Genomic DNA, 18197 nt, shown 5'->3' with positions numbered 1-18197 from the left:
TCCCCTCCCAAAAGTTGAATCTGGAGAGTCTGGAGTCAGGCAGACAGCCAGCCAGTCCCAGTGAACCTCCTGTCCGTGCCCCCACACCACTGGGGTTAGAGGCAGAGGCAAATACACACTCAGCTTGCTTTACGTGGCTGCTAGAAGGCAAACTCAGATTCTCAGGCTTGCACAGGGAGGGTTTTTAACTCACCAAATCTACCTCCCCAGCCCCTGGCCTGAGCCTGACAGTTCGTCAGTCTGTAAAATCAATAACTCTTATCCATTCATCTGACAGATCCCTCCATTGAAGGGGACATACAGTGGCTTGCCAGTGTGCACCCATCAAGGCCATGAGTGGTTTGGGAGTGACGTGGATGGTGTCTGGCATCCTGAAGATGTCCAGTGTGTAGTCTCTGGTGTCTCTGCTTCATAAAAGCAAACAGCGAGATTGAAGTGGAAAGTAACATCCAGGGCCATTTACCCTGGGTGCTTCGAGCCCTCAGAGCAGAGGTTGCATGGGGACAGAACCCTCAGGAATGTCCTTGGAACTCAGAGGTGCTCCTGGGACAAAGGCCAGCTCAGTAGCCAGGAGTCCCTGATGTCTGAAATGCTGTGTTTGCAGGGCCAGGTCTTTGAGGATACCAGGGACCTGGGTGGAGAGCATGGCACAGGGACCCGTCCACTCAAGGACCTGAAGTCAGTGTGGCACCAGGGAGGAAGTCCTGGTTAACCACAGGCCAGCCAAGCAGCTGTGGATACGCAGGGAGTGGGGGGATCCTGGGAGGGCGGGGAAAGCAGGCAGCTACCAGCAGAGGGACCTCATAGAGACCACATTGGAAACCTCGCATTTCCTCTGCGTATGGCTACAGCTGTTTCCAGGCTTCCAGCCAGGAGTCGTGTTTTTGCTAAAGACAGACACTAAGATGGAAGCCTTGGAAGATGAACTTCATGAAAGACAGAACTCCAGGATCGGGAGAATTTTCCCCTCTAGGAGGGGTGGCATGGTTCAGTGAGGGGATCAAAGTCCTGGGTTCACATCTGGCTGAGTGACCTCTGGCATAGTCCTGGCAGTCCCTTGGCAAATGGGGACAGTGACAGTAGGACTGTTGAAAGACCTGCAGTGTGCCTAGAGACCACAAAACCCCCAGTGGCCACGACTCACTACAGGGGCTAGACTCCATTCTGGGGCACTCATTCTGGTTGGTCAGTGCAGGAATAGTGGGGAGACCAACAGGTAAAGCTCTCAGCTAACCATCAGGGAACCCAGAGACACCAGTCCCATGAACTACAGGAACAAAATGCAAGCTCCAGCTCCCTTCACCCTCAGTGCCCACCACTGTTATGGCCTCTGAAGGCTGTGTCCTGGCTCCCCCCAACCCCCTCCCCCCGCCATTTACATCTTTAGTGTGTGGTGTGTATGTGTATGGGCATGCACCTGGAGATCAGAGGACAACTTGTGGAGATCCGTTCTCTCCTTCTACCATGTAGGTCCCAGGCCATCGGGCTTAGAGGCTGGCACCTTCACCCACTGAGCCATCTCACCAGCAGCCTTCCATGTTGATTCTTAGCTTTGTCTAGGGCCTGTCAAGTCCCATCCTTAATCTTGTGTTAACAATATCCATGTATATGTCTACCGAGGGGACAGAAGTGAGGGCGTTTGTCACTGCCACTCTTGGTGGAGACTATCATGACTTTCTGTCTCCAGGGAATTCCACGGATCAAGCCCTGAGGCTTTGCCTCATGTCCTCGTCCTGTCTTTTCCAGCTGGAGCAGTTGGATTACACAATGAGGGAGGGAACAGACAGACCTAGTTTGGAGCCGGGTGGAGTCCTAACAGGCCTTGGCAGTGACAACTTAAGAGATGCCATGGGATGTCTTTTGTTTTTCAGAACCCAAGAGATGAAGGGTCTCCTCACACTGGCTTGGTTCCTGGCTTGCAGTGAGTACTGGCTCTATGGCCTCTAAATAGGACCCTCCCCCCTCCCCCAACCTTGGGAGTGACCGGGAAGTGGAAAAGAAGGCGATCATTATTAGCCTTTGAGGTGAGGAGATCTGGGTCTCCTGCTCAGCTCTACCCTCATGGTGCAGGTAGAGATATCGGCAAAGGCCTTGGCCTCCCCGGGGTCCTTGCTTTTGCGTTGGTGGACACGGTGCTGTGTCATGGTTGGAACACTGTAGGCCATGGAGTGAAGGCTGTGAATACGAAGATAGCTTGCGAATGTAGGAGGCAGATATTTCCCTGATGTGTAAGAATAGAATAAGGACAATCAGTGGGAACAAAGTGGAACACAAAACCCTTAGGAAATATCCCAGCTCCGGGCTGGGCGCAGCTCAGTAGTGGATGATGATGCATTAGGTTTAAGGAAGGAAGGGGGAGATGGATGGAGAGATGGACAGACAGACAGACAGAGACAGACTCCAATAGATGATGCCAGAGTCATCTTCTGTTCAGCACTGAATATCACCCCATCCGAGAGGTGTCTGAAATGTCTTTGGGTTGCCACTGGAGAAGGCTGTGGACGTGGGTTTAAGCCAAGAAAGTATTCATTAGCTGGCTGGTTGCTCTCAGTGTAGCCCCGAGCCTTACTCAGGGCGAGCTTTTAACACAAAACCTGTATTCCGGGTTGTCATGCTTCTGTTAACAAGAACAATTAGCCAGAAGTAGAACTACCGAAGCCAAAAGGCAAGGTTAGTACAGTGAGAGACTTTCCCAGAATTATGGACTTTGATGGATTAGGTCATTGTTTTCATTTTGGCTGGCGGTGCTGTCTACACGCCTGTTTTACAGCTTCAATGGTGCGTCCATCATGGAGTCAGTTGTGCTAAGGTCTGGGGGCCTGTTACAGAACATCTAGCTTTAGGCTTCACTGACGCCCCCTAGCCTCTCATACAAGCCCCATGGTGAGCTACTCCACCCTTTGATGTCTTGCTGTCTGTCTGGAGAGCTAGGAGAAACTTGAGACCTGAAGCAGAGAAAAGGCCCCTGGCTCCTTGCATCAAAAGTCCTAGGCGAGCTATTTCCTTTTAGATTTCCAGTTTCCCAATTTGTGGTATGAGTGAGCTAGCTTCAAGCTATGGCCTACACTGCTTCTAAATTTAATAAAAAAAAAAAAGGTTTTGTAGATAGCAGCTCACGTAGACCAGGCTAGCCTTGACTTTGCGTAGCTGAGGATGACCACAAACTTCTTAACCTCCTACTTCTACTTCCTGAGTGTAAGGATGCTACACATTCAGTTTACACGATGCCTGTAGTCGAAGACAGGGCTTCAGTCACTCTAGGCGAGTCTTCTGTCAGCTGTGCCACATCCCTCGGCTCCCAAGTGCAAACCCTTCTGTTCCAGGCTGCATGCTGTCATCTGCCCGGCCCTCCTCCCATTAACCGGGATAATAAGAGAGGGATGGGAGGGTGGCGGGGAGCAAGCAGATCTGCAGCAAGGTGCCTGGTGTCACCTGCAGGCTTGGGCTGTTTTCCAGGTGTGCCTGCAGTCCCAGGGGGCTTGCTAGAACTCAAGTCCATGATTGAGAAGGTGACTGGGAAGAATGCCTTTAAGAACTATGGCTTCTACGGCTGCTACTGTGGCTGGGGCGGCCGCGGGACCCCCAAGGATGGCACTGATTGGTGAGCTGACATCATCACCACACTTAATGTTCTGGGCTCTACCCTCATCACCTCCCCTGACTCCATGTCTATTCTAAAAGACGAGAGTTACAGCTGAGGCTCAGGACCAGAGAGATAGCCCAGTGGTTAGAGTGCACACCACTCCCGCTAGGCGACCTAAGTTCCTTTCTCAGCACCCATGTTGGTCAGCTCACAACCACCTGTAACTGCAGCTCCAGGGGACCTGATGCCTCAGGCCTCCTTGGGCACCAGCGCTCACATGTGCATGCACTTGCACACGTACGCACACACAATTAAAACTACAATAAATTTTTATTTAACCCTTTTTGGAGAAAGGGTCTGACTGTGTAGTTTTGGCTATCCTGGAACTCACTATGTAGATCAGGCTGGCCTTACACTCAAAGAGATTCATCTGCCTCTGCCTCCGAGTGCTGAGACTAAAGGTGTGTGCCACTCTGCCTGGCTTCTAAAAGAAATCTTTAAAATAAGTAAAACCAAGGCTTTTGGGATGTAAGCAGCTTTTAAAGGAGCGACACATGACTCTCAGGAGACCCTAGATCTCAGTGGCCTAATGTGTCACTTGCTTTAGTGAAATATAACAAATGATCCTTCCGTGTTGGCTTAATGCAACCATGACTGTTTACTTTGCTCATGTGCCTGCTGCCTGGGAGGCCATGGCAGAATGACTCCCAACTGCTCAGTGTCCTTTTGCAAATTCATCCAGTGGTGAAGCCAGTTATCAACTCTCATGATCTAATCTCTGGAAAAGCCCTCAGAGACACATCCAAGAATGGGATTCTATAATTTCCTAGGCCGCTATTAATCCAGTCAAGTTGATGGTCAAGGTCAGTACCACATTGTGCCTACCACTATGTCTAGATACTGTGTCTCAGCTTTCAGAGAGCAAGAGGGGATCTGGACTTTTGCTAGAGCAGTGTAGCCATTCTAGTAGACTGTGCGAGATGGGACATGTTGTTCCTTGGAAGGCTCAGTGTACAGGGTTAACAGTTTCATGCTGGCAGGAGCCATGATGGAGGGCATCAGATGACATTAGGGAGCTGGGGCCACAGTGAAGCTCGACTCTATGGAGAAACAAGGGGAGGGCTTAGAATGACCTATGCAGAAATGGATTGTAGTTGAACACATCGTTATAAACTCCTATTTAGCTTAGTCTGTGATTATAGAAATTTATAGATATGGGGCCGGAGTAATGACTTGGTCAGCAAGGTCTTGCTGTACAAGCATGAGGACCTGAGGTTCGGATGCTGTTAAGAGAGGTGGTGGAGACAGGCGCATCCCTGAATCTCGATGGACAGCCACATTGGCTGAATCAGAGAGTCTCAGGTTCCAGTGAGAGACCATATCTCAGAGAGTAAGGTAGAGAGTGGCTGATGGAGACACGTGACATTGACCCCTGACCTTCACGGGTGTGCAGGGCCACTGCTGACATCATTCCTGGCCTCAGCAGCTCTCCTTAGTCATAGAGGGAGATTCTACAGCCCCTTTCTTGGATCGTTAACTCTAAAGCCAGAATCACGTGGCCGAGGCTGCCAAGTTCGGCTGCTTCCTTGGAGCCAGAGCCTGGCCCCCTCATTCAAATATATTTTCACCAGCTTTCTCTTTTTGATTGTTTCCTTCACTGCCTAAGCCTGGAGGTCCTGGATCTCTTCTGTAGACCAGGCTGGCCTTGAACTCAGAGATTCGCTGGCCTCTGCCTCCCCAGTGCTGGGATTAAAGGGGTGCACTACAGTTACTTGGCCCTAAACTGTTCCTGAATTCCTTTCACAAGCTGGGTGGGACTGTGCCTTGAGGACACCTTTCCCCATATTCCACCGTGCTTCAGGCTTTTCTTTAATCTGTGTATCCCCTTGAAACCCAGGATTTAGTACCATTCCACTTCCTGGTGCCTCTTTCATCCTCCAACTGTACATTTGATCAGCTTGCCCCTCTTCATTACAGATCTGCATAAGATCAGTGTTCTATTGCTGTGAAGGGACACCATGACCACAGCGACTCTTATAAAGGAAAACATTCAATTGGGGGGGTGGCTTACAGTTGAGAGGTTTAATCTGTTATCCTCACGGCAGGAAGCATGGCTGCCTGCAGGCAGGTATGGTGCTGGAGAGGTAGCTAAGAATTCGACATCCAGATCTACAGGCAGCAGGAAGGGGATGTCACACTAGACCTGGCTTGAGCATCTGAGACTTCGAAGTCCACCCTCAGTGACACACTTCCTCCAGGACCACATCTACTCCAACAAGAACACACCTCCTTATAGTGCCATTCGCCATGAGCCTCGGGGGTGGGGGGTGGGGGGTGGGGGGGGAGGGCATTTTCATCAAACCACCACACCACCAGTGTTTAGCCGTCTGTGAACTTCTGACCAGTGGCAGTTCTAGTGGGTGAGAGGAGCTAACTTGCCAGACACCATCGCTGCTGGGTCACACCCACTTGCCACAGGTTCTACCAAAGGGATGTGGCTGTAGTTTCATACCTGCTAGGGATTTCAGCCTAAAAAGCATTCAGACTCTCCAAAGAATAGCTATTGATTTGGGAACAGTGGTGCATTGCAGTAAGATTATGAATGCTGAAACCCATTTGAGGAGGGTGAGCTAAGGGGAAGTTTAAATTAGCAGGAAAGCACAACACCTTTACGTAAGCCGCTTAGATACCAAGCTCATTGGTTGTGGAAACCAGAGGCAAGAGCTGCCATCTGTTTATTGGTGGAGATTCTGTTGCTAAGCAAGCCTTATATGTAGAGCATCTTGCCTGAGCTGTCGCAGTCTTAGAGAAAGTCAAACTTTGTCCCAGGTATCTGTGCTTGCAGGCAAGGCATGGGAAGCTTGGAGTGTATACGGGATGAGAGAGAACTTCTTATCAGGGTGAGAGGTTAAAAAAAAAAAAACTTCAGAGAGAATTTAGCTTTAACATCCAAGCACAGTGTCCCCCAAGGTACCGTTGGCTCTAATTTTGTTTAGATTTGGCTGGAACTCTCTCACTTTGGACTCTCCCACAGGTGTGGGGGAGTCAGGAGGGTGGCTCTCGACTCAGCATCCCCATCTCTCACCTCGACAGGTGCTGTCAGATGCACGACCGTTGTTATGGGAAACTGGAGGAAAAAGACTGTGCCATTCGGACCCAGTCCTATGACTACAGATTCACAAATGGCCTAGTCATCTGCGGTAAGGGTGGCTTCTTATTCAGCCTGGGAGTTCTGCCCGAGAGGTGGACCTGCCTATATCTTGTGAAGCAGAGTGAGGCTGAGGGACACAGGGCTGTGACAACCTCTTTAGACTTCCAGGAAAGGGAAGTCCCAGTCGAGACTCAGTATTCTCCAGTACTGTGGGCTTATAGACTTCCTCTCCCTGGAGAGAGTAGGTTTCATCTTCCTTACTTCACAAGTGTAATGGAAGCTCAAAGGCTGGCCAGTGTGCAACAGGATCCCTGCCCAGGCCCCTGAATCCAAAGCCAGTTGCATCCAGGTGCATCTCTATTGAATGCCTCCCACAGAAATTGGTTCCACCCTCAAGCTAGGCACTCTACCCAAATGGGGTGTGTCTACGGCACCAGGCTGGGGACTCCCTGAATAGAAATTTCAGTCATGATCAAGAAGAGCTGGGCATCTAGTTCTGCGGCGGGTCTCCTCCCTCGGATTACACATCTCAGTTCAGGACCTGAGGCTCTTCCATCGGATTATGTATGGCCCCGATTCAGAGTCCTCCTCCACACACTATGAGGTCCCTCAGAGCAGGACCCAGACGGGGAGTCTATGCAGACTAGAGGCCATCCTCTGATATGACATTGAACAAGTCAGCATTGGTGGGTCCAGTCTTCCTAGGCTCATTTTGTCCTCGGCATCCCTTTTTGCAGAACACGACTCCTTCTGTCCAATGAGGCTCTGTGCCTGTGACCGGAAGCTGGTCTACTGCCTGCGGAGAAACCTCTGGACTTACAACCCTCTTTACCAGTATTACCCCAACTTCCTCTGCTAATGTCCTCTGTGCGCTCTGCCCTGGGGGCACCTCCCATGGTGGCAGTCTCCCTCTGCTGTATTCCTGATGCATCCCGCCTCCCCCACAAGGTCTTGGATCTGCCTTCCTCTGTGCACCAGTGGACTGGACAGAGCCCCCCAGGGCTACACTCTTCCCTCCAGAGTCCGAGGAAGGGACTTTGTTCTAGAGTTGGCAGACTCTCAGGATGGCTGAGCCTGCACTTGCTAAGTTGGCTCTGGGCCCTGAAGCTCCCCCGGGCTCAGGCCAGCCAGTGTTGACTTTTCTTTCAATTTCTGGAACCCAACTGTCATTAGCACCCTCCAGAGACCTTTTACTGGAGGAGAAGCCAAATTAACTCTATAAATCTGCTATGTAGATATTAAATAAAACCCATTCTCAAGGCTAGAAAAGCACCATCCCAGCGCTTCCTGTGACGGGGGCTGGGATGGGATTGCTCACGCTTTCCAACCCCCGAGGCATCTGTATGCTCTCAGGGATGGAGGTCAGGAAACAGGTGGGAGCCTTGATGCCTTGATGCCTTTCACGGTTTGTCTTGAGTTCATTTTCTTCAACCTTAGGCTCCTTCAAGCCAGACCTGGGGCTTATGCTTCTTCTGGAGGAAGATGAGATACAGCCCTACGCCACCTTGAGCTCCTTGCTAGAGAGGACAATAGTCAGCTCCCAGCCCTGGCTTCTGGCAGCTGTGTGGTCTTTTAAACCTTTGTATAGTCTCTCTGGCTCTCCTCAAAATATAAAACAAGACTCCTTCCAGGAGTATACTGGTCCATACCCCTAATCCCAGTACCTGGAAGGTGGAGGCAAGAGAATCGGGAGTTCAAGGCCAGCCTCTGCTCCCTAGCAGGGATAGTAGCCTATACTATGTGAGACTGTGTTTCAGAAAGGACCCTGGTACAGATACAGGGATCCTGGGGTTCGGAGATGTCACTTAGTGTGAAAAATGGTTTAAATAAGATTGGGGGGGGGGCGGAGAGATACATCAATGGCGGAATGACTGTCTATTTTTCACCGAGTTAAGGGCTCTGAAAATCTCAACTCATCTATCGCTTTATAAAAGACAGAACTTTCTCATAGCAACAAGACAGGAGGAAGAGGTGTATTCAACAGTAAAGCAGTGTCCTTCCGGAGGAAGGGTCTAGGCTTCTTCATATGCAGCTCCAGAATGTGCACGGGACACATGCGTTCTATATTTAGAGACCTTTAGTGTTCAAACATTTTCTAAATAAAGCTAATTATGTGAGACTACCCTGAATTCACATGTTTTGGTGGATGCTAGTGACTATATTTAAACAATACTGGAGTGGGGCTCACATGCTGGTTTCACTCATGAAAATTTCAAAATCGGGGTGGGGGGTGGTGTGCTGGGGAGATGGCTCTGTTGGCTCACTTCAAGCAAGCATAAGGACCTCAAATGGATCACCAGGAAAAAAAAAACCCAAAACAGCTGGCCATGGTGGTATGCGCTTGTAATCTCGGCAGGAGGGAGGTGAGCCAGGCGGATTCCTGGTCTCAATAGCCAGTCAGGCTTACCGAGTTAGTGAGTCCTGGGCCAGTGAGAGACCCTGTTCCAAACAAAGCAACCAGCAATGAAAATTCCAAACAAGAAGGTGGACCACACTTGGGGAATGGCACCTGAAGCTGTTTTACACACACACACACACACACACACACACACACACACACACACACACACACACAGGCACACAGGCACAAACACATGCATAGGCACACTTACATGCACACACACACACTCATGCACACATGCATGCATGCACACACATATATGCATGTATATACTTCCCAATGCATGGCAATGAGCACAAACAGGTACACTCACACACACTAAACATTTATACTCACACACATTAAAAAGCAAAAACAAAACAACCCCCCTTTTTTTCCAAAATCAGAACCATTTCCTAAGCTCAGCTTTGGGTGGGTTTGTAGGGGATTCACAATTGTCCCTCTGATCCTTGGTGTCTTCAGTTGAGATGCTTGAAGAGACCTGGATCCCTGTTTCTCCTGTCAGAGTCAGGTGTCAGCCTGGGTGTGATGTTGCTGGCAACCACAGAAGGGCAGATAGTCAGTCCCTCTCTCTGGGTCTCCTAGCTCCAAGCCTCAGTATCTAAAGAAGCTCAGGCCAGGGATGCTGTGAGATTAGAAAAACAGGAGCCCAACATGGAGGCTCTGAGCTGGAAGGGACCATACAGTGCTTCTATGTATCTACTATGTCCAGGAGAGGTTGGGAGACTGATCTCAAATCATACAAAGTAGCAACACCAGCCAGAGAACCTGACTCTAAGCCCTCACTTTGCCCACCATGACACACTCTCTTCAACTCCTATTCAGCAAGGGAAAAAAAAAAAACCAGAATGAAGGGCATTTTAGTGACTTCCCCACTCTGGGGTTTCACAGGAGCCTCAAACCAAAAGCCAGACACATCTTTTTCCTCTGCTCTGCCTCTTCGCATTCCAGAGGCCACCCCATGGTGGTTAGTCTGGCGGGCCTCTAGGATTCATCCTGCCTCTGTGGAGCGGCATCCAGGGTCTTTGCCGTCACTGCTGTGACCAGTTCTGATGAAGCACTTGAGTGAATGCCCAAGTCTGTAAAGAAACCTCCTCATGTTTGATCTGCCAAATCTCTAGCAGAAACACTGTTGGAGAACTCATCTCCTTGAAGTTTCATGGCTACACTTTAAGAAATATGGAAATTCGCAGGATATACAAATCAGTGGAGGACATGAATACATACTCGACACGCCCCTGGGACCACAGGACCCGTGCCAGCATCTGAAATTGGACTTTGGATTCAAATGTGACACCAATATAGGCCAAATGTATGAACACATGGATGCCAGTATGTGCATGCATGAGTGGGCATGTGCGTGTGTGCGTGTGTGTGTGTGTGTGTGTGTGTGTGTGTGCACGTGTGCATTTGCTCACATGCTCATAGCTGTCCTCAGACTGAAAAGGAGATAGATAATGGGGAAGCCTTCTAGAGGTGATGGAGCAGGGAGAGAGGACAAAGCGAACCACACTAGGGTGGTAGCAGGCATACTGAGCTCAGTCATGCTGCATACTGTCCCCAGCATTCACGTGTGAGGCAGATGCTCTCTTCTCACAGTGAGAGAAAGTGCCACCAGAAACTCAGGGAGGTGGAGTGCTTTGCCCGAGGCCACACCGGTTCCCAGGAAGTTAGGCAGGAAGGAAGCAGCCAGCTGCCTGATGTTCAAGCTGGAACAGATGGTATCCTCCTGCTTCAGAAGCTGGGAGCGAGGGCTGGGTCTTGCAACAAGTCTGGAGAAAGACACGTTTTGTTTTTCCTAGGGTGAGTGTGGTAAGCTGAGTTTGAGTGGTGCTTCCCAGAATTCCTTTCTCTGCAAGCACTGGGTTCGCAAGGGAGCGGTGTGGGGGTGGGGAGGTGTTTTTGTAGTTTGTCTAGAAAGCAGAAGGGAAGTCCTGGAAGGTCTGAGTTCAGGCAGGTCAAATCTGCTTGCAGCACAGACCTGCTGGGCAGGCCGGCTTGCATAGCGGGTAGGAACCTTCTGGGTCTCTCCTTCCACATTGGACCCAGGTGTGTTTTTAACTCGGGGGTGGGGAGTGGGGGAAGGGAGAGACTTCTGCAGGATGTGACACAGCAAGCTAGACAGAGGATGAGTGAGCCTTTTTTTTCCCCATGGTCCTAGGCTACCCCACCGGGAGCTCTCTCCCTCCTGGCTCCCAATCTGACCTCTCCATCCACTTCACAGCCATCTCTCCTTCCTGGCTGGCTGGCCTGCTAACTTCCAGTTGTAGCTCCAGACACAAAGGAACCGGCCTCCCCTACCACACAGAGCCAGTCAGATCCCTGCATGTGTATCATTGCAGAGTGGTGTCTTGCCTCTGCCTGGCCCCTGAATGGCATAGCTGTTGTTACTAGCTATAGTTCCCAAGGAACAGAACCGGAAGGACACTTTGTGGCTTTCTTCAGGATTATCTAGGATTGGTTTTTCTTCTTTTTTTTTTTTTGTTTTTTTGTTTTTTTGTTTTTTTGAGACAGGGTTTCTCTGTATAGCCCTGGCTGTCCTGGAACTCACTTTGTAGACCAGGCTAGCCTTGAACTCAGAAATCCGCCTGCCTCTGCCTCCTGAGTGCTGGGATTAAAGGCGTGCGCCACCATGCCCGGAGGTTTTTCTTCTTATTAAAAGATATTTATGGCTGGGTTTCTTTCTCTGGGCACCTCTGGCTATCCTGGAAGTAGCTCTGTAGATCAGGCTGGCCTCAAATTCAGACCTGCCTCTGCCTCTTGAGTTCTGAGATTAAAGGTGTGTGCCTCCATCCCCTGGCTATGACTGGATTTCTGGTAAAGGTGACGTGGATCACGGATTTTTTCCATAGCCTGCAGGGCTCAAACTGTGACTCAGTGGTTACTATGCACACTCCGTTCAAACTCTTGGATGACCAAGTAATTGGTGCCACAGAGTACTTTAGTGAAATTAAAAATAGGATCTTATATAGATCTTATAGGAAGAAACCATGAATTTGAGGCTTTAAATTCCCACTCAAGACCCGCATGGTACATGCGTGTTTTCTTGCTGCCTGGGCAGGGGTGGGGGAGGCACAGAGAGACTGGGGTGGGAGAGCCCTGGAGCCTCCAGATGGGGCAGCTGTTCAGAAGTGTTTAGAGCAGATCAATGCTGTCCCAACAGATGTTTTGGCCATGTAACTTGTTCTCTGTCATGGAACTCTGCCCTGTCACAAACACTGACTTCAACTATCAGAACTGCACTGCTCCCTTGCTTTGTAATGGGCCAGCAACAGGGACTTTCTTGTCTTGGTCATGACCTGGTCAGAGGGACCCAAACGGGAACACTTCTCAGTTCACAAGACATCACCCTACTGTCCCACAGGTCTGCTGGACAGACCTGATGACTAGCCAGAATTCATTCTCTCTCTCTCTCTCTCTCTCTCTCTCTCTCTCCTCTCTCCTCTCTCCCCCCTCTCTCCTTCCCTTCTTTCTTCCATCCCTTCCTTCTTTCTGCCTGACTGCCTGTCTAACTGTCTGTCTGTCTTGTCTTTCCTTCTTTCCATCCATCTTTCTTTTTGACCTGGGGGATTGGCATGACATGGTCTTGATATATAGCCCTGGCTGGCCTGGAATTTGCCATGTTGACCAGGCTGGGATTACAGGTGTGCATGGTCACCTCCAACTGAAACACTTTACAATAACACAAGGTGAAAGAACCTAGTGGGGAACCACCCACTCAATTTCCAATTCAGCATGCACTCAAAGAAACACGAGAGACCGTCTTGATGCAAACACAGGAGGTAGTTTAATGATGGAGCTCCGGGCCGAAATGTATCTCACACAGGAGACAGCGGTTATTGGCCACGTGGCTCGAAAGCAAGGGTTTTTTATAGAAAAGGGTCTGGGGCTGGGGGAGGAATTGGCGCAGTTTCACATGATTGGTTCATTTAAACCTCAGCAGACTGTACGTGCAGATCGAGGTAACAGCAGAGCATCTGGTTAACATTTAACTTAGGTCAGAAGGGCGGGAGATAGGGAGGCGCTGGGCCAGTCTGGTCATTTTTGTATGTCTTCCCTATCTTTATGGCTAGTTGGTTCCTGGGATGACTTTACAGCCTTTGTTTTTTGCTCTAGGCTCAAAAAGCCCTCCTAACTAGCAAGCTGCATGAGTCATGGACCTTGAATTTTAATTCTCTTTCTTTCAAAGGTCTGCTGTCTAAGAAGCAGCTCCAGGGGTCTCATGGCCTGGACTCTGTTGAGACATTCCTTCTGATGGGCATAGCTAATTTGTTGCTGTATCTACCAAGTCATAAAGCCACATGCAATGCCACCATCAAAGGACAGCAGGAATGTATAGGACATGGGGCTGGGAATATGGGCAGGGAGCACAGAAGCCTTGACACCCTGCCCCCCACCTGCCACGTTACTGAAGACGCGATTGGTGGATTGTGTGAGAAGGTCCAGGTTTGTCTTGCTATGCTTTCTACAAGCACCTGGCTGTGTGAATAAGAGGTGGTCACATGGTTGTCCTTCTGTCTTAATACTTCAATCAAGAGTTATCAAAAGTAGACAATTGCTGGGCGTGGTGGTGCATTCCTGTATTCCCAGCACTTGGGATGCAGAGGCAGAAGGCTCAAGGGTTCAAGGTCATCTTCGGCTGACCGTGAGTTCAGTGTTCAATGACAGAGTTCAATGACATCCTGGGCTACTTGAGTGTCTGTCTCCAAAGAGGTTGAGGGCGCTAGAGAGATGGTTTCACTGTTCAGCATATCTGGTGCGCTTGCGGATGATCTGAGTTTAGTCTTCCCAGCTCCCATCATAGGCAGCTCACAACTGCCCGTAAGTGCAGCTCTAGGAGATCCAGTGCCTACCCTCTTCTGGACTTCTCAGGCATCTGTATTCACATGTACATGTGCACAGACATACACATATACACACACTAAAAAAAAAGCAACCTTAAAAACAAATAAACAATCCAAAACCAGAATGTGGCTCACAGCTTCCATGGTGACCTAAGGCCTTTGATTTCTGTTCTCTGTGCCTCAGTTCTATGGCTGTCTAGTGAGCTCATAAACACTTTCATTAGTTGGCTGGGCATGGCTATCTGATAATGTGCTACCGGTAGGAAGCACACATTCTATCGCCTGGCATACAGTCGGCACTTGATAAATGGTGTGTGTCATGGGAGCGGATCACCAAACCAAGCCTGAACACTCTTAACTGCAATGTCAGTCCCTAAACACAAGGAAGGAGAGTTGGGACAGTTGTGAGCCAGAGGTAAGGAGGAGCCCCTCCCTTCTCCCCAGCCTCATGGTTCACCTCAGTGGATGTGACCAGAGTTCTCCTGTAGGGAAGCACCAGTGAGATTTCAGGAGGAAGATGGCCGTTGTGAGTGAGACAGTGCCGTCAGGGAGACTCTAGTTAAACACTGGGCAAACAAGCCTGCAACTGCTCCCAATGGCTGCCCATTCCCACACTCCACCCTTTGCCTGTGTGTGTATCAGGCCCTATGCACCAGCTCCACCTAACCAGCAAAGTCTTCTGCACCAAGGCTCTGCTCTGGACCTTCCTCTTCAAGACTGTGTGTCATCTCCATCCTCCCCAGCAGGGGTCCTCCTTCCTCTTCTGATCTACCTCAGCCCCCTTCCCTTCCTAGTCAGTCTCTCTCCCAGTTAATCCTCCCTCTCTCTGTGTGTATTTCTGCATGTGTGCACACATGTGCTCATATATTCCCGTGTGTGTGTGTATGTGTGTGTGTGTGTATGCGTGTATTACCAGAGGGTAGGTGATACTGGGAGGCTCTCGCTGAATCTGAAGCTCTCTATCCAGCTATACAAATTAGCCAGCCAGCCAGCACCAGGTGTCTACCCATCCCCTGCCTCCTTAGATGGGCTCACAGGTGTTAAATGCCATGAAGAGTATTTTACATAGGTTTTAGGGTTTAGGGTATCAAACTTAAACCCTAATGTACATGCAGCCAGCACTTCATAGACATCACCTGCCTGCCCTTCCTTACCCTTTCTGAATGATTCTGGGTCGTCAGGTCAATCCCCCTGCACCAATCTATAGCCACTGACTTCCTGATCTTTCCCTAGCACAGGGAAAAGCTTAGGAAGACACAAGAGACCCTTAGAGGGAGAAAGGCTGCATTTCGGAGTCACATATTCGTCTATGCAAAGATTCAGAGTCTGGAGATGAGCCAAGCCACGTGTCAAGTCTGAGCACCCAACTCAGACTGAGTGAGGATTGTTTGTCTCCGTGTCTAAAATTCGTTGAGTCATCTGTCATGAACTGCCGATCTAGCAAGTTCAGAATGTTGTCTGACTGGTTTCCCATGAATCAAAGCGAGCCAGCTGCTGGGCCAAGCTTACTCAGGTTTCCAATAAACATGTGGGCTGTAAACTGTGAGCCTGTCATTACCTTCCAGACCATCTCTCAGCCTGGACAGGCCTGCAGTCTCGTGGAAGGTTCCTTCCAATGTGGAACGCCTCCGATTGTAGGATTGCCCTTTACCAAGTGTTCTGACCTAGGCCAAATCTCCCAGAAGCCCACACGACTGAGAGGGACCCTGAGAACTGAAAGAGTCTTGAGCAAGGTTGGACTCCAGTCTGTGATGGAGGTAGGACTCAAAACAGGCTCTCTGACTCTGGAGTTTGGGGCGGTCCAAGCAATCCAAGCCTCCCTGTAGCCAATTCACAGGACAACTCACGGGACCTGGACAGCGCTCCAGTGCTTTGCTGGGGAGGCTGCTGTCCCAGGAGAAGAGTTATGTCTTGGTGGCATCCATGAGCTACTACTCTTGGCTCCCCAAGTCACAGTGACAACAGACACATCTCTTCTCCGTGGCTTTCTGGATCATTTCATGGGGCACAAATAAGCTGCCCTGGGTGACAATGAGCCCTGGGGAGAGACTGAAGGACACAGCCATAAAAAGTGTCAATAAAACACATCACCCATCGCCTCTGATGCTGACAGTCACCATGATGGCCACAGATGCTGGGTTCCACATGGGCCCCTGTGCTATAAAGCCATAGTACATATTTCATCATCATGATTCGAAACTGGTGGAGACAGGACTGCAATTCCTCTTCATGCGTAGTAATTGAGACTCAGAGAATGCCAGCGAAGTGCACTCAAGAGACTGCAGCCTAGAACTCAGGAGGCCCCCAGCACTGACAACTGGACCCATAGAGTACACTGGGCTAGTTTAGTCTAGAATGTATCTTGTCTTTTGGCTCAGTGGCTGGGCCTTGGCTCGAGGGATAGATGCCATTTGTCCTGGTGAGAGGCTGGGTCTCGGGTGGGTGTTCAGGGGAGGAAGGTAGGATTAGTGGTGGCTGAGGCAGACGCTAGAGGAGAAGATCTTCTTCAGAGGGTGAACCCAGGCCAGGCCCGACCAAATCTCCAGTCAACGACTGTTCAAAGTACAGCTCCTGAGGCTGAGGCGTCTCGGTTGTCAAAGCGCCTGCCATGCAGGAAAACCAGAGTTGGAATCCAGACAGCCCCATAAGGAGGTGAGCACAGTAGTGTCTGTTATCCCAACATCAAGGGGGCAGAGATGAGAGCATCTTTGAGGCTTGCCAGCCAATCAGTCTAGTCGTAGAGGTGAGCTCCAGTCTGTCAGTAACAAACTGTGTCTCCAAAGATAAGGAGGAGAGCAAGCAAGGAGGACACTCAACACTGACCTCTGGCCTCTTATGTCTGCACACTCACACACATCCATCACATACATACACATGGCAACATAACACCGCACACACGCCCGCACACACTGCAGCTTTTTGAACTCAGCACACTGGTATGCAATTATGATCCCAGTTATTAGCAAGGCTGAGACAGGAGGATCCCAAGTTCAAGACACATCTGGGCCATTTACAAAACTTAAAATAAAATAAAATAAAATAAAATAAAGCCTATAGAAAGTGCTGGGAAGGCAGGCATGATGGGATATGCTTAAAATCTCAGCACATGGGAGCTGGAGGGAGAAAGTTCAGGAATTCAAGTGCTGCCTCAACAAAATATCAAGCTCAAGCCTCCGGGACCCTGTCTTGACCCTCAAAGGTGGAGGGTGTGGCATAGCTCAGTGGTAAGGTGATTATCTAACATGTACAGAAGAACAAAGCAGAAACCAGGAAGGGAGAAAGAAGGGAGGGAGAGAAAGAGGGAGGAGGGAGAGAGGGGAAGGGAGGGAGAGAGGGAAGGAGAAAGAGAAGAAAGTGGGAAGGGAGAAGGAGAGAGGAAGGAAGGGGAGATGGGGAGGAGGAAGAGGGTGAGGAAGGGAGAAGAGAGAGGGGGAGAGAGGAGAAGGAGGGAGAGAGGGAGGAAGAGAAGTAGGGAAGGAGGGAGGGGGTAATTTCTAGTCATTTACTTCAGATCTAGAGGAGGAGGGTCCTGAGGTTGTGGAAATGAAAGGGGGATCCAGCAAAAGCAATACGGGATGAGGATTCACTAATTAATTGATTAATGAATTATTGGAGGCACTCACATGCCATGACGTGGAGGCCACAGGACAACTTGCAGGAGTCAATTCTCGTTTTCCACTCTGAGCCCCCAGAGATTGAAGTCAGGTCCTCAGGCTTGAAAGCAAACGCTTTCATTTCTACCTGCTGAGTCCTCTCACCCTCTGAGGGACGAGGGTTTTGAAAACAAGGCAGGAGATGTGAGGGAGGCTTGAGTCTCCCTTCAAGCTTCACGGGTGGGGTGGGGGAGGAGTGCTTGGCCCCTCTGTCCATCAGCAGAGCAGAGACCATGGAAGGTGATAAGATGCATCCCTTCCCACTCACCCCTCCCATCCTGCCTGTCATGTGTGTCCAGGAACACAGGACCCTTGTGTCTTATCATAATGAATTCACAGGGTTCAGAAGTTTTAGTGACAACAATTTGTTGTATAATCCCCACCTACTCTGGTAATCTGGCTGAGGCAAATGCTGGTATTTTTACTTCAATTTTATTTTTTTAGATGTATTTATTATGTATACAGGAATTTTCTAAAAATAAGTTTGGGTTTTTTGGTTTTGGTTTTGGTTTTCTCTTCTCTTCTCTTCTCTTCTCTTCTCTTCTCTTCTCTTCTCTTCTCTTCT

The 18197-nt window shown here is 49.8% G+C and overlaps 1 protein-coding gene across 2 annotated transcripts in view; it reads left to right on the top strand.

The window, feature by feature from the left end:
* Pla2g5 (phospholipase A2 group V) overlaps positions 1-8863 on the top strand; it is a 20842-nt gene extending 11979 nt beyond the window's left edge. For both annotated transcript variants that reach the window (XM_021160400.2, XM_029475800.1), the window contains exons 2-5: positions 1872-1921; positions 3457-3601; positions 6677-6783; positions 7472-8863. In XM_021160400.2, coding sequence (XP_021016059.1) covers positions 1882-1921; positions 3457-3601; positions 6677-6783; positions 7472-7593 — 414 coding nt within the window. In that variant the 5' untranslated portion in view covers positions 1872-1881 and the 3' untranslated portion in view covers positions 7594-8863. The remainder of the gene's footprint in view (positions 1-1871; positions 1922-3456; positions 3602-6676; positions 6784-7471) is intronic.
* The last annotated feature ends 9334 nt before the right edge of the window (positions 8864-18197 follow it).

This window comes from Mus caroli, chromosome 4 (assembly GCF_900094665.2).
Source record: "Mus caroli chromosome 4, CAROLI_EIJ_v1.1, whole genome shotgun sequence".
Taxonomy (NCBI): domain Eukaryota; kingdom Metazoa; phylum Chordata; class Mammalia; order Rodentia; family Muridae; genus Mus; species Mus caroli.
The sequence above is the reverse complement of the archived record's forward strand: the minus strand, read 5'-3'. Positions and strand labels throughout refer to the sequence as shown.